The sequence below is a fragment of the Coregonus lavaretus genome, assembly GCF_964263955.1.
Source record: "Coregonus lavaretus genome assembly, chromosome: 34".
In the NCBI taxonomy this organism is placed as follows: domain Eukaryota; kingdom Metazoa; phylum Chordata; class Actinopteri; order Salmoniformes; family Salmonidae; genus Coregonus; species Coregonus lavaretus.
The window spans coordinates 824192-840439 of NC_140021.1; the positions used below are offsets into that span (position 1 = coordinate 824192).

Consider the following 16248-nt stretch of genomic DNA (forward strand, 5'->3'; position numbering starts at 1 on the left):
CTATTGTTGTAGCCTCTAACATGTCTTAGATTAGCCATAGAAATATGTCCATCGGGTGTGACAATAGAGCCACTTGTTGTGGTGATAAACCCAGCTTACAGAAACGGCTGCATCTCTACAGGGCAGACTTCTCCCTCATCATGACATTGTGTAATTCCCCAAAACACTCAGACTGCGTCAAAAGTATTACACTCTATAGGTAATAGGGTGTATATGGGGACGCAAATTCACACATATGATCAAAGTTTTCCTTTAGGCAAATGTCACATTCTTTACATAATCTTCATTTTCTCCTGACAGGTATGTCACCAAGAGATTTAATACTGCACTTTCAACACAAGGTAAATTCATGTGTTTTGAGGCAAGCAGATAGCTTGTAAAGGTTTTGGATGTGTACCAAATGGCACCCTATTCCCTATATAGTGCACTACTGTTGACTAGGCCCCTATGGGCTCTGGTCAAAAGTAGTGCACTATAAACGGAGTAGGGTGCCATTTGGGAAACCATCCTGGAAACATCTGCCAAGATTGTAGTTATTTGTTGTGGTGCCTTAACTCTCTCTCTCTGTCTCTGTCTCTCTCTCTCTGTCTCTCTCTCTCTCTCTCTCTCTGTCTCTGTCTCTCTCTCTCTCTCTGTCTCTCTCTCTCTCTCCCTCTCTCTCTCCCCCCCTCTCTCTCTGTCCCCCTCTCTCTTTCTGTCTCTGTCTCTCTCTCTCTGTCTCTCTCTCTCTCTCTCTCTCTCTCTCTCTCTCTCTCTCTCTCTCTCTCTCTCTGTCTCTGTCTCTCTCTCTCTCTCTGTCTCTCTCTCTCTCTCCCTCTCTCTCTCCCCCCCTCTCTCTCTGTCCCCCTCTCTCTTTCTGTCTCTCTTTCATTCTTTCATTCTTTCTTTCTCCCCCCTCTCTCATTCTCTCTCTCCCCCCTCTCTCTCTCTCTCTCTCTCTCTCTCTCCCTCTCCTCTCTCTCTCTCTCTCTCTCTCTCTCTCCCCCCTCTCTCTCTCTATGTCTCTCTTTCATTCTTTCATTCTTTCTTTCTCCCCCCTCTCTCATTCTCTCTCTCCCCCCTCTCTCTCTCTCTCTCTCTCTCTCTCTCCCTCTCCTCTCTCTCTCTCTCTCTCTCTCTCTCCCCCCCCTCTCTCTCTGTCCCCCTCTCTCTTTCTGTCTCTCTTTCATTCTTTCTTTCTCCCCCCTCTCTCATTCTCTCTCTCCCCCCTCTCTCTCTTTCATTCTCTCTCTCTCCCCCTCTCTCTCTCTCTCTCCCCCCCCCCCTCTCTCTATCCCCTCTCTCTCTCTCTCTCTCTCCCCCCCCTCTCTCTCCCCCCCCTTGCTCTCTCTCATTCTCAACCCCTTAGGTTCTGATCCTCTTCAAACTGATTCTGCTGGAAAAGAAGGTGACCACGTGCTTCAGCACCAACAACATGACAGCATATCACAACCATACCATAAATGTCACACACAGGTGACCTCACAGCAAGATAGCACATCATCATATACCAAGGGACAGAACTAGCATAACTCCCTCTAGGTGTTTTAGGTCAGAATAGATGTTCTGACTGTGTACATGTCCACTCTCAGGTTCTGTTCTACGTGTCTCCAGTCAACAGGCTAGTAGGAGCTCTGATGACAGTACTGTCACTGTTCCCAGGTGAGAGTCCACACTCACGCGTCCCAAATGGCACCCTATTCCCTATAATGCAGTAGTGTGCTACTTTTTGGTCATATCCCTATGGGTGATATAGTGAATATGGGTGTCATTTGGTACACACACGTTGTTGGATTCTTCTTCCCCCATATTGAAGGTCAAAGGTAACGTTGAGTCCTATAGGTCAGGATGTCATGTATGCTGTGTTCCTTCCTCTAGGTATGATAGAGCACGGCCTGGCTGACTCCTCCTACTACCGGCCCAAGAGCAGCGTCTCCGAGGATATCAGTCTGGTAGACTGTGTGTCGAGGGCCGAGGAGTTCGTCTCCGTCACTGACATCACCAACGCTACCATGGAGCTAGTGGGGGATGAGGGCCGAGGAGAGGACCAGATCACCTCCACCACCATGAAGGCCTCACAGAGGACATCGCCTTCCCCAGAGACCTCCACCCCAGCTAGGGAGAACACCCACCTGAAGCCCCCCTCCCGGACCTCCCCGGACTCCTCGGAGAGCGACTGGGAGACACTGGACCCCAGTGTGCTAGAGGAAGGGACTAGAGACTCCGAGACCGGGGGTTTAGGTTTGGGGGATTCAGGGGGCCTGGAGCACCCAGAGACGTTTGACCCGGTGACAGGTACCCCCATCACGGTGCAACCTCGGGGCCTGTCAGCAGGGCCAGGGGGCCAGGGAGTCGTCACTCAGGGCTTGGTGTCTGGGCTGGAAGAGGATCAGTATGGCCTGCCACTCGCCATCTTCACCAAGGTACCTAACTCAACACAGAGCCATTCAGCGTATACTTAGAAAGCTCTTTATCTGTATATCTGTCTCTCTGTATATCTGTCTCTCTGTATATCTGTCTCTCTGTATATCTGTCTCTCTGTATATCTGTCTCTCTGTATATCTGTCTCTCTGTATATCTGTCTCTCTGTATAGCTGTCTCTCTGTATAGCTGTCTCTCTGTATATCTGTCTCTCTGTATATCTGTCTCTCTGTATATCTGTCTCTCTGTATAGCTGTCTCTCTGTATATCTGCTGTCTCTCTGTATATCTGTCTCTCTGTATATCTGTCTCTCTGTCTCTCTGTATATCTGTCTCTCTGTATATCTGTCTCTCTGTCTCTCTGTATATCTGTCTCTCTGTCTCTCTGTATATCTGTCTCTCTGTATATCTGTCTCTCTGTCTCTCTGTATATCTGTCTCTCTGTATATCTGTCTCTCTGTCTCTCTGTATATCTGTCTCTCTGTATATCTGTCTCTGTATATCTGTCTCTCTGTATATCTGTCTCTCTGTATATCTGTATATCTGTCTCTCTGTATATCTGTCTCTCTGTCTCTCTGTATATCTGTCTCTCTGTATATCTGTCTCTCTGTCTCTCTGTATATCTGTCTCTCTGTATATCTGTCTCTGTATATCTGTATATCTGTATATCTGTCTCTCTGTATATCTGTCTCTCTGTATATCTGTCTCTCTGTATAGCTGTCTCTCTGTATAGCTGTCTCTCTGTATATCTGTATATCTGTCTCTCTGTATATCTGTCTCTCTGTATATCTGTCTCTCTGTATATCTGTCTCTCTGTATATCTGTCTCTCTGTATATATGTCTCTCTGTATATATGTCTCTCTGTATATCTGTCTCTCTGTATATCTGTCTCTCTGTATATCTGTCTCTCTGTATATCTGTCTCTCTGTCTCTCTGTCTCTCTGTATATCTGTCTCTCTGTATATCTGTCTCTCTGTCTCTCTGTATATCTGTCTCTCTGTATATCTGTCTCTGTATATCTGTCTCTCTGTATATCTGTCTCTCTGTATATCTGTCTCTCTGTATATCTGTCTCTCTGTATATCTGTCTCTCTGTATATCTGTCTCTCTGTATATATGTCTCTCTGTATATATGTCTCTCTGTATAGCTGTCTCTCTGTATAGCTGTCTCTCTGTATATCTGTCTCTCTGTATATCTGTCTCTCTGTATAGCTGTCTCTCTGTATATCTGTCTCTCTGTATATCTGTCTCTCTGTATAGCTGTCTCTCTGTATATCTGTCTCTCTGTATATCTGTATATCTGTCTCTGTATATCTGTCTTTCTGTATATCTGTCTCTCTGTATAGCTGTCTCTCTGTATATCTGTCTCTCTGTATATCTGTATATCTGTCTCTGTATATCTGTCTCTCTGTATATCTGTCTCTCTGTATAGCTGTCTCTCTCACCATCAACCATCACCTGCTTTTTTAATTATTCACTTACATGTTGCCGAGGCAACAGCCAACTGATCTAGCTTTCCTAGGGTGGGGGTTGATCTTTCCTCTGAAGTTAAAGGGTGGGGGTTGATCTTTCCTCTGAATTTAAAGTGTGGGGGTTGATCTTTCCTCTGAATTTAAAGGGTGGGGGTTGATCTTTCCTCTGAATTTAAAAGGTGGGGGTTGATCTTTCCTCTGAATTTAAAGGGTGGGGGTTGATCTTTCCTCTGAATTTAAAGGGTGGGGGTTGATCTTTCCTCTGAATTTAAAGGGTGGGGGTTGATCTTTCCACTGAAGTTAAAGGGTGGTGGTTGATATTTCCTCTGAAGGTAAAGGGTGGGGGTTGATCTTTCCTCTGAATTTAAAGGGTTGGGGTTGATTTTTCCTCTGAATTTAAAGGGTGGGGGTTGATCTATTATTCATCACAGAAAAGCATCCTGATATCTAGATTTAAGCTAAACCCTGTCATAAACCCAAATGTCAGTTAGTCAGGTATTTGCGTTTCAAAACGCCCACACATCAAATTATGATAATAGTGGTGTGGTGACTAGTGGGTGAGAGGAGGGAGGAGTTGTTCTAGTACTACAAGGACACACACACACACACACACACACACACATGCAAGCGCTGCTTTTCCAGTACTACAAGGGGAAAAAAGTCAGTTTAGTCACCAAGGAGGATTTCATAACACTATGGCAAACATTAACCCAATACAAACAACATATAATGGTGTTACTGTAACCTGTTTGCTGTTGGGTGTGTCCTTTCCCTGACTAGATCTCGAACTGTACACACACACACACACATAAATTAGTGACCTTTAACCTGTATGTGTGTCGTTGCCAGGGTTACCTGTGCCTGCCCTACATGGCCTTGCAGCAGCACCACCTGCTGTCAGACATCACGGTGCGCGGCTTTGTCGCCGGGGCAACCAACATCCTCTTCCGTCAGCAGAGGCACCTAAGTGACGCGATCGTTGACGTGAGTCTTGCTCTCCCTCTCTCTCTCATCTCTCCATCTCTCTCCTTATCTATCCCTCTCTCTCCATCTCTCCATCTCTCTCCTTATCTATCCCTCTCTCTCCATCTCTCCATCTCTCCTCTCTCTCCCTCTCTCTCCATCTCTCCATCTCTCCTCTCTCTCCCTTCTCTCTCATCTCTCCATCTCTCTCCTTATCTATCCCTCTCTCTCATCTCTCCAGCTCTCCTCTCTCTCCCTTCTCTCTCATCTCTCCATCTCTCTCCTTATCTATCCCTCTCTCTCCATCTATCTCCTTATCTATCCCTCTCTCTCATCTCTCCATCTCTCTCCTTATCTATCCCTCTCTCTCCATCTCTCCTCTCTCTCCCTCTCTCTCATCTCTCCATCTCTCTCCTTATCTCTCCCTCTCTCTCCATCTCTCCTCTCTCTCCCTTCTCTCTCCATCTCTCTCCTTATCTCTTCCTCTCTCTCCTCTATCTCTCTCCATCTCTCCTCTCTCTCCCTCACTCTCCATCTCTCTCCTTATCTCTCTCCTCTCTCTCCCTTCTCTCTCATCTCTCCCTCTCTCTCCATCTCTCCTCTCTCTCCCTTCTCTCTCCCTCTCTCTTCCTCTCTCTCCTCTATCTCTCTCCATCTCTCCTCTCTCTTCCTCACTCTCTATCTCTCTCCTTATCTCTCTCCTCTCTCTCCCTTCTCTCTCATCGCTCCCTCTCTCCTCTCTCATCTCTCCATCTCTCTCCCTTCTCTCTCATTTCTCTCTCATCTCTCCCTCTCTCTCCATCCCATCTCGCTCCATCTCATCTCTCTCCATCTCTTCTCTCTCCAGCAGCATACCACCCTGCATCCCACTGCTGGTTTGCCTCTGAAGCTAAGCAGGGTTGGTCCTGGTCAGTCCCTGGATGGGAGACCAGATGCTGCTGGAAGTGGTATTGGAGGGCCAGTAGGAGGCACTCTATCCTCTGGTCAAACAATAATAATATCCCAATGCCCCAAGGCAGTGATTGGGAATATTGCCCTGAGTAGGGTGCCGTCTTTCGGATGGGACTTTAAAAGGTTGTCACATGGCACTTATTGCAAGAGTAGGGGTGTTAACCCCGGTGTCCTGGCTATGTTAACCCCGGTGTCCTGGCTAAGTTAACCCCGGTGTCCTGGCTAAGTTAACCCCGGTGTCCTGGCTATGTTAACCCCGGTGTCCTGGCTAAGTTCCCAATCTGGCCCTTATACCATCATGGCCACCTAATCATCCCCAGCTTCCAATTGGCTCATTCATCCCCCTTCCTCTCACCTGTAACTATTCCCCAGGTCGTTGCTGTAAATGAGAATGTGTCCTCAGTCAACTTACCTGGTAAAATAAAAAAACTCTCCATATCTTCTCGCTCCATATATTCTCTCTCCATCTCTTCTCTCAATTTATTGGCATGTGAAACATATTATGTTTACGTTGCCAAAGCAAGTGAAATAGACAGGAAATAAACAAGGGAAATAAACAATTACCTGAACAGTAAACATTACACTCACAACCATTTAACATAATATAGACATTTCAAATGTTATATTATTGTCTATGTGTAAGTAGTTGAAGTATGAAAGGCAAAATAAATAAACATAAATATGGGTTGTATTTAAAATGGTGTTTGTTCATCACTGGTTGCCCTTTTCTTGTGGCAACAGGTCACAAATATTGCTGCTGTGATGGCACACTGTGGTTTTTCACCCAGTAGATAAGGGAGTTTATCAAAATTGGGTTTGTTTTCGAATTCTTTGTGGGTGTGTGTAATCTGAGGGAAATATGTGTCTCTGATATGGTCATACATTTGGCAGGAGGTTAGGAAGTGCAGCTCAGTTTCCACCTCATTTTGTGGGCAGTGTGCACATAGCCTGTCTTCTCTTGAGAGCCAGGTCTGCCTACGGCGGCGTTTCTCAATAGCAAGGCTATGCTCACTGAGTCTGTACATAGTCAAAGCTTTCCATAAGTTTGGGTCAGTCACAGTGGTCAGGTATTCTGCCACTGTGTACTCTCTGTTTAGAGCCAAATAGCATTCTAGTTTGCTCTGTTTTTTTGTTGATTCTTTCTAATGTGTCAAATAGTTATATTTTAGTTTTCTCATGATTTAGTTGGGTCTAATTGTGTTGCTGTCCTGGGGCTCCGTGGGGTCTGTTTGTGTTTGTGAGGAGAGTCACCGTACCAGCTGGCAGAGGGGACTCTTCTCCAGGTTCATCTCTCTGTAGGTGAGGGCTTTGTTATGGAAGGTTTGAGAATCACTTATTTTTAGGTGGTTGTGACTTTAATTGCGCTTTTCTGGATTTTGATAATTAGCGGGAATTGTCCTAATTCTGCTCTGCATGCATTGTAGCTCAATTGGTAGAGCACGGCGCTTGTAACGCCAGGGTAGTGGGTTTGATCCCCGGGACCACCCATACATAAAAATGTATGCACACATGACTGTAAGTCGCTTTGGATAAAAGCGTCTGCTAAATGGCATATTATATTATATTATATTATATTATATACATGGAGGGTAATTTTGCAGAATTTTGCATGCAGATTCTCAATTTGGTGTTTGTCCCATTTTGTGAATTCTTGGTTGGTGAGTAGATCCCAGACCTCACAACCATAAAGGACAATGGGTTCTATAACTGATTCAAGTATTTTAAGCCAGATCCTAATTGGGATGTCAAATTTTATGTTCCTTTTGATGGCATAGAAGGCCCTTCTTGCCTTGTCTCTCAGATCGTTCACAGCTTTGTGGAAGTTACCTGTGGCGCTGATGTTTAGGCCGAGGTATGTATAGTTTTTTTGTTTGCTATAGGGCAATGGTGTCTAGATGGAATTTGTATTTACGGTCCTGGCAACTGGACCTCTTTTGGAACACCATTAGTTTTGTCTAACTGAGATTTACTGTCAGGGCCCAGGTCTGACAGAATCTGTGCAGAAGATCTAGGTGCTGCTGTATTTTGTATTTATTTGTATTTATTAGGGATCAGCTACTCTTCCTGGGGTCCAAACATATTAAAACACTTACATTACATATAATACAAAAGATAAAACAGTACATCATATAACATTATTACACCACTACATATCTACAATACAAAATGTTTAATACCACCATACAACAATATCACAATGTGTGCGTATGCATGTGTCTATACCTTTGTGTGTGTCTCTTCACAGTCCCCATTGTTCCATAAGGTGTATTTTTACCTGTTTTTAAAATCTGATTCTACTGCTTGCATCAGTTACCTGATGTGGAATAGAGTTCCATGTAGTCATGGCTCTATGTAGTACTGTGGGCCTCTCATAGTCTGTTCTGGACTTGGGGACTGTGAAGAGACCTCTGTTGGCATGTCTTGTGGGGTATGCATGGGTTTCCGAGCTGTGTGATAGTAGTTTAAACAGACTTCTCGGTACAGTCAGCTTGTTAACACCTCTTACAAAAACAAGCAGTGATGAAGTCAATCTCTCTTCCACTCTAAGCCAGGAGAGACTGACATGCATGTCGTTAATGTTAGCTCTCCGTGTACTTTTAAGGGTCAGCCGTGCTGCCCTGTTCTGAGCCAACTGCAATTTTCCCAAGTCCCTCCTTGTGGCACCTGACCACACAACTGAACAGTAGTCTAGGTGCGACAAAACTAGGGCCTGTAGGACCTGCCTTGTTGATAGTGTTGTTAAGAAGGCAGAGCAACGCATTATTATGGACATACTTCTCCCCATCCTATCTACTGTTGTATCAATATGCTTTGACCATGACAGTCTAAAATCCAGGGTTACTCCAAGCAGTTTAGTCACCTCAACTTGCTCAATTTCCACATGATTCATTACGAGATGTAGTTGAGGTTTAGGGTTTAGTGAATGATTTGACCCAAATACAATGCTTTTAGTTTTTTTTTATATTTAGGACTAACTAATTCCTTGCCACCCATTCCGAAACTAACTGCAACTCTTTAAGTGTTGCAGTTATTGCAGTTGCAGTAGTAGCTGACGTGTATAGTGTTGAGTCATCCGCATACATAGACACACTCGCTTTACTCAAGGCCAGTGGCATGTCATTAGTAAAGATGGAAAAAAGTAAGGGCCATAGACAGCTGCCCTGGGGAATTCCTGATTCTACCTGGATTATGTTGGGGAGGCTTCCATTAAAGAACACCCTCTGTGTTCTGCTAGACAGGTAGCTCTTTATCCACAATATAGCAGGGGGTGTAAAGCCACAACACATACGTTTTTCCAGCAACAGACTATGATCGATAATGTCAAAAGCCGCACTGAAGTCTAACAAAACAGCCCCCACAATATTTTTATCATCAATTTCTCTCAGCCAATCATCAGTAATTTCTGTAAGTGCTGTGCTTGTTGAATGTCCTTCTCTATAAGCATGCTGAACGTTTGTTGTCAATTTGTTTACTGTAAAATAGCATTGTATCTGGTCAAACACAATTATTTCCAATAGTTTACTAAGGGTTGGTAACAGGCTGATTGGTCGGCTGTTTGAGCCAGTAAAGGGTGCTTTACTATTCTTAGGTAGCGGAATGACTTTTGCTTCCCTCCAAGCCTTGGGGCACACACATTCTAGTGGGCTTAAATTGAAAATATGGCAAATAGGAGTGGCAATATCGTCCGCTATTATCCTCAGCAATTTTCCATCCAAGTTGTCAGACCCCGGTGGCTTGTCATTGTTAATAGACAACAATAATTTGTTCACCTCTCCTCTCCACACTCTCTACACTCACTTTACGGAATTCAAAATTACACAATGCTTCTCTTTCATAATTTGGTCAGATGTACTTGGATGTGTAGTATCAGCAATTGTTGCTGGCATGTCATGCCTAAGTTTGCTAATCTTGCCAGTGAAAAAAATATTAAAGTAGTTGGCAATATCAGTTGGTTTTGTGATGAATGCGCAATCTGATTCAATGAATGATGGAGCTGAGTTTGCCTTTTTTTCCAACATTTCATTTAAGGTGCTCCAAAGGTTTTTACTATCATTCTTTATGTCATTTATCTTTGTTTCATAGTGTAGTTTCTTCTTCTTTTTATTCAGTTTAGTCACATGATTTCTCAATTTGCAATACGTTTGCCAATCGGTTGTGCAGCCAGACTTATTTGCCATTCCTTTTGCCTCATCCCTCTCAACCATACAATTTTTCAATTCCTCATCAATCCACGGGGATTTAACTGTTTTTACAGTCATTTTCTTAATGGGTGCATGCTTATTAGTAACTGGAATAAGCAATTTCATAAATATGTCAAGTGCAGTGTCTGTTTGCTCCTCATTACACACCACGGACCAACAAATATTATTTACATCAACAACATAGGAATCACTACAAAACGTATTGTATTACCTCTTATGCACTATATTAGGCCCAGCCTTTGGAACTTTGGTTTTCCTAGATATGGCTACTATATTGTGATCACTACATCCAATTGATTTGGATACTGCTTTCAAACAAATCTCTGCAGCATTAGTAAAGATATGATCAATACATGTTGATGATTTTAATTCCTATACTGTTGGGAACTACCCTGGTAGGTTGACTGATAACCTGAACCAGGTTGCAGGCACTGGTTACAGTTTGAAGCTTTCTCTTGAGTGGGCAGCTTGATGAAAGCCAGTCAATATTTAAATCACCCAGAAAGTATACCTCTCTATTGATATTGATATTTACATTTTAGTCATTTAGCAGATGCTCTTATCCAGAGCGACTTACAGGAGCAATTAGGGTTAATTGCCTTGCTCAAGGGCACATCGACAGATTTTTCACCTAGTCGGCTCGGGGATTAGAACCAGCAACCTTTCGGTTACTGGCACAATGCTCTTAACCACTAAGTTACCTGCCGCCGATATCACATACATTATCAAGCATTTCACACGTTATCCAGATACTGACTGTCAGCACTTGGTGGTCTATAGCAGCTTCCCACCAGAATTGGCTTTAGGTGAGGCAGATGAACCTGTAGCCATATTACTTCAACAATATTTAACATGAGATCCTCTCTAATCTTCACAGGAATGTGGTTCTGAATATAAACAGCAACACCTCCACCATTGGCATTTCTGTCTTTTCTGTAAATGTTATAACCTTGTATTGCTACAACTGTATCATCAAAGGTATTATCTAAGTAAGTTTCAGAGATAGTCAGAATATAAATGTAATCTGTTACTAGCAAATTATTGATTTCATGAACCTTGTTTCTTAAGCTACATATGTTAACGTGGGCTATTTTGAGCACTTTTCTTCTGGGATGCTTACTTGTTTTTATTGCTTTATTGGGAAGCTTAGCAGCAGTAGATGTGCTCATGTTCTTTATGTTAGTGCAGGGTGAGCTGCACACAGTGGACTTCCTCCTCAGGCACACCGGCTCAGTGCTAACAGTATAAATCTGGTTCTTAGGCACATGATTACTGCATACAATAGCTGTAGGATCAGCAGAGGCATTCAGGGCAGTTAGAGGGACATAAATTAGGTTACTTATATTGTGTTTACCGGCGCCCCTGATGTAATGAACATTTGCTGAAGCATTTTGACAACTGTGTCACAAAGGTAGGGATTAGCTAAGCTGGGCTTGGGTCATTGCTAAGTCATTGTCTCAACGCAGCCTTATAATGCTGTGAAAGGATCCAGGAACCCAAATGATTTGGGTGGATCCCATCCTCCTTATAAAACGTGTTTTGTTTCCAAAAGGTATCGAAATTGTCAACAAAAGTTACACCCATTGAGCTGCAATAATCACATAGCCAGTTGTGAAGAACAAGAATCCTGCTAAAGCATTCAATGCCACGATTCAGAGAGGGCACAGGGCCAGATATGATGGGTTTTTTGTTAGTATCTAGCAGAGCTCTTTAAAATCCAGTTTCAACTGTTCAGAGCTGCCCTTTGTAATGTCATTAAAACGTAGTACATTCGGGTGCAGCTTAGTAATGTCATTTACCCGAGCTCCGGGATAGGACATTGTTTTTGCACCAGGAACGGTCACATTTCTTACCATGGAGCTGCCCAAAATCACGGCTGGGGAGAAGGATGAGGAAATCCGCCCATTCCCACGCTTCACAGGATGCAGGCCTCCGACAGATGGAGAAGCCCCGCTCGATCCAGAGCAGGGACAGAAAGTTGCCGATGTCAACTTCGAAATCGTAGTAGTAAGCACTGCGGCCGCAGACACAGGCACCCCCAGCAACGAAGGTGCAGGAAGATCAGGCTCTAGTACGGCGAAACTACTCGTTGTTTGTATCCGCTCCGGGCCTCTCGTTGGGAGTGTAGACTGCTTTGTGGGAGGTCGCTGTCTTCGGCTCCACGGCTCATGACATGCGACCATCGTTGATTGCTTTTCTCCTTATGATGTGCTCCTTCGACGGCGCTATCAGATGGGGGAGCACCGGGCAACACCGGCCAGTCGGATAATGACCAACGACAAGGCGGAGATGCATCCAACAAGCGCGAACGCCATCCAGCCACTGGTGTAGAAAATGTAAACATTCCACTCTGCGTTTTCCCCAGTTTCTTACGTAGGCTGGCGACCTGCGTGATCAAGGAAGCCACCTCAAGCCTATTATCCTCGGCAACTCCGAGTGTTCCCGTTTGTCTCAAAACAAAGCGTAATAGATACAGCTCATACAGCGTTGGAACCGTTCATTTTTCTCCAGACAAAGAGGGCTCCATTGCAAAACTCATCTGGTACCAACTTCGTTAGCTTGATGGCTAGCAGCTTAGCGTCTCTGTCAAGCAGGCTTAAACCTGTCTTTTAAACGGGATTCCGGGACAAGAAATAGCGGCCCTAGCTGTTAAAAGCTAACCGCGTTGTGGAATCCACGCAAAAACAAGTTATGTATTCGTATTTATGAATAGCATTTTTGTTTTTATCAAAAATAACAAACCAAGTATTTTCCAGCATACAATATTCAGCTGTGCACTCTGATGACGTCAACATGTATATCCTCTGGGAGCGTTGTGGTGTTGGAGCGACAGACGGACATCTCATCTCCTTGGTTGTAGGCCCTCCTTGGTTATCGACAGAAGCACCAGATAATCAGCAAACAGTAGACATTTGACTTCAGATTCTAGTAGGGTGAGGCCGGGTGCTGCAGACTGTTCTAGTGCCCTCGCCAATTCATTGATATACTGTATATATGTTGAAGAGGGTGGGTCTCAAGCTGCATCCTTGTCTCACCCCACGGCCCTGAGGAAAGAAATCTGTGTTTTTTGCCAGTTTTAACCGCACACTAGTTGTTTGTATACATGGATTTTATAATGTTGTATGTTTTCCCCCCAACACCACTTTCCATCAATTTATACAGCAGACCCTCATGCCAAATTGAGTCAAAAGCTTTTTTGAAATCAACGAAGCATGAGAAGACTTTGCTTTTTGTTTGTTTGTCAATAAGGGTGTGCAGGGTGAATACGTGGTCTGTCGTACGGTAGTTTGGTAAAAGGCCAATTTTGATATTTGCTCAGTACATTGTTTTGACTGAGGAAATGTACGAGTCTGCTGTTAATGATAATGCAGAGGATTTTCCCAAGGTAGTTATTGGGGTCAAATTTGTCTCCACTTTTGTGGATTGGGGTGATCAGTCCTTGGTTCCAAATATTGGGGAAGATGCCAGAGCTGAGGATGATGTTTAAGTATAGCCAATTGAAATTTGTGGTCTGTGTATTTTATCATTTCATTTAGGATACCATCAACACCACAGGCCTTTTTGGGTTGGAGGGTTTGTATTTTGTCCTGTAGTTCATTCAATTTAATTGGAGAATCCAGTGAGTTCTGATAGTCCTTAATAGCTAACTAAGATTTTTAATTGATCATGTATATATTTTTGCTGTTTGTTCTTTGTTATAGGGCCAAAAAGATTGGAGAAGTGGTTTATCCATACATCTCCGTTTTGGATAGATAACTCTTTATGTTGTTGTTAGTTTAGTGTGTTCCAATGTTCCCAGAAGTGGTTAGATTCTATGGATTCTTCAATTACATCTCTCTCCATCTCTTCTTTCTCCTGGGTCCAGTGGGCCCCAAATGTGCATTATACTAAGGTTGTGTCCCAAATTTGTATTTGTATTTATTATGGATCCCCATTAGCTGCTGCCAAGGCACTCTATCCCCTACACATAGTGTAGTAATTTTGACCAGAGTTACAGATTTTGACTGGGTTACAAATGTTATCATATCCTTCCTTATCCATCAGTGTTTTCTTGTGTTTAACTCTCCCATGTGTATGCCATGTTTATGCCTGCCTTTCAGATTTGACCTCTTTTTTTTCCCAGGTATCTTGAGTTATTGAGTGCTTTGTGTTCTGTCTGTCTGTGTGTGTGTGTGTGTGTGTGTGTGTGTGTGTGTGTGTGTGTGTGTGTGTGTGCGTGTGCGTGTGCGTGTGTCCATCCTACTAGGTGGAGGAGGCTAAGATCCAGATTGGGGACCCTGAGTTGAGGAGGCTGCTAGGCCTGACCACGGCTGACCTGCGTTTCGCTGACTACCTGGTCAAACACGTGACAGAGAACCGTGAGGACGTGTTTCTGGATGGGACCGGCTGGGAGGGAGGGGACGAGTGGATCAGGGCCCAGTTTGGACTCTACATACACTCCCTACTTTCATCCACCTTGCAAGAAGGTATTGCACTTGCAAGGATTCGATTTTTACAGTTTCATCAGCAATCATCTTCTATTCAACCCCTCATTGAAATGGATCTACTCAAACTAATATTCTATTTTTTCCGGTTTTCTATGATTTCCTTAGCACAGCTCTGAACTTGATTACTAATCTTTCCCTCACTCAGTCTATAGATTAATATCTGATTCGCACAGAGAAAAGCATTTGTTTCAGAGGATTTCACAACAAAATTCTGTGTGTGTGTGTCTGTGTGTGTGTGTCTGTGTGTGTGTGTGTGTGTGTGTCTGTGTGTGTGTGTGTGTGTGTGTCTGTGTGTCCAGATAATGAGAAGTTGCTAGCGGACTGGGGCGCTCCCTTCATCTCTGCCTGGAGGATCACACACAACTACAGAGTGTGGTTCATCAACAACCACCCAGCCATGGCCGATATCACCCCAGGGTAAGAGAGACATTCTGGGGGTAGTAGAGTCTCTGGCTGAGATCACCCCAGGGTAAGAGAGACATTCTGGGGGTAGTAGAGTCTCTGGCTGAGATCACCCCAGGGTAAGAGAGACATTCTGGGGGTAGTAGAGTCTCTGGCTGAGATCACCCCAGGGTAAGAGAGACATTCTGGGGGTAGTATAGTCTCTGGCTGAGATCACCCCAGGGTAAGAGAGACATTCTGGGGGTAGTAGAGTCTCTGGCTGAGATCACCCCAGGGTAAGAGAGACATTCTGGGGGTAGTAGAGTCTCTGGCTGAGATCACCCCAGGGTAAGAGAGACATTCTGGGGGTAGTAGAGTCTCTGGCTGAGATCACCCCAGGGTAAGAGAGACATTCTGGGGGTAGTAGAGTCTCTGGCTGAGATCACCCCAGGGTAAGAGAGACATTCTGGGGGTAGTAGAGTCTCTGGCTGAGATCACCCCAGGGTAAGAGAGACATTCTGGGGGTAGTAGAGTCTCTGGCTGAGATCACCCCAGGGTAAGAGAGACATTCTGGGGGTAGTAGAGTCTCTGGCTGAGATCACCCCAGGGTAAGAGAGACATTCTGGGGGTAGTAGAGTCTCTGGCTGAGATCACCCCAGGGTAAGATGGAACCCTATTCACTGCCCTATAATGGGAGGTGGTAGCTGGCTGTTGCATTGGTCATCTTTAGTGCTTTCTAAATGGAAAATATGTGGACGTTCTGACTTGGATAAATAACATGTGTTATTTCCTCTTTTCTCAGCCATCCGTTCCAAGGACAGTACAGTGCTGCTGATCTGAAATTAAGGTTTTCACAGTGAGTACTTCAGTCTTCATTGAAATCTATTGATTATCGTTATACCTATCTGTAATAGAGGCTATATCACACAATGTAATCATTGACCTGACAATCTCACAAAAACATGCAGATTTCTGCACCCCCCAGTGGTGAAGTTTGGTAGTTTATATACCAGGTAGAATGTGGCATAATGCAGATTCATCATAAAAAAATACATTTTCACTGCTTCTCTATGCCTTGCTATTTCCAAGTACTGAAAAAAAGGCTGTGGTCTATTCCATCAACTCAGTGGCCTTGTGGTTAGTGTCAGCCCTAAGATTGGAAGGATGGGAGTTCGATCCCCGGCTGAGTCATACCAAAGAATGTAAAAATGGGACCCAATGTGTCTCTACTTGGCACTCAGCATTAAGGGGATAGATTGGGGGTAAGGCCTTACGATAGACTACAGTCCTGTCCAGGGGGTGTATTCGTACTACAGAAACAGGAGATAGATTGGGGGTAAGGCCTTACGATAGACTACAGTCCTGTCCAGGGGGTGTATTCTACAGAAACAGGA

At 44.2% G+C, this 16248-nt stretch overlaps 1 protein-coding gene across 1 annotated transcript in view; it reads left to right on the plus strand.

The window, feature by feature from the left end:
- Nucleotides 1-16248, plus strand: part of LOC311108855 (late secretory pathway protein AVL9 homolog) — a 40373-nt gene that overhangs the window by 12547 nt on the left and 11578 nt on the right. The window contains exons 7-14 of the mRNA XM_084151624.1: nucleotides 301-341; nucleotides 1349-1387; nucleotides 1572-1641; nucleotides 1858-2402; nucleotides 4720-4854; nucleotides 14233-14452; nucleotides 14773-14890; nucleotides 15657-15710. Coding sequence (XP_084007750.1) covers nucleotides 301-341; nucleotides 1349-1387; nucleotides 1572-1641; nucleotides 1858-2402; nucleotides 4720-4854; nucleotides 14233-14452; nucleotides 14773-14890; nucleotides 15657-15710 — 1222 coding nt within the window. The remainder of the gene's footprint in view (nucleotides 1-300; nucleotides 342-1348; nucleotides 1388-1571; nucleotides 1642-1857; nucleotides 2403-4719; nucleotides 4855-14232; nucleotides 14453-14772; nucleotides 14891-15656; nucleotides 15711-16248) is intronic.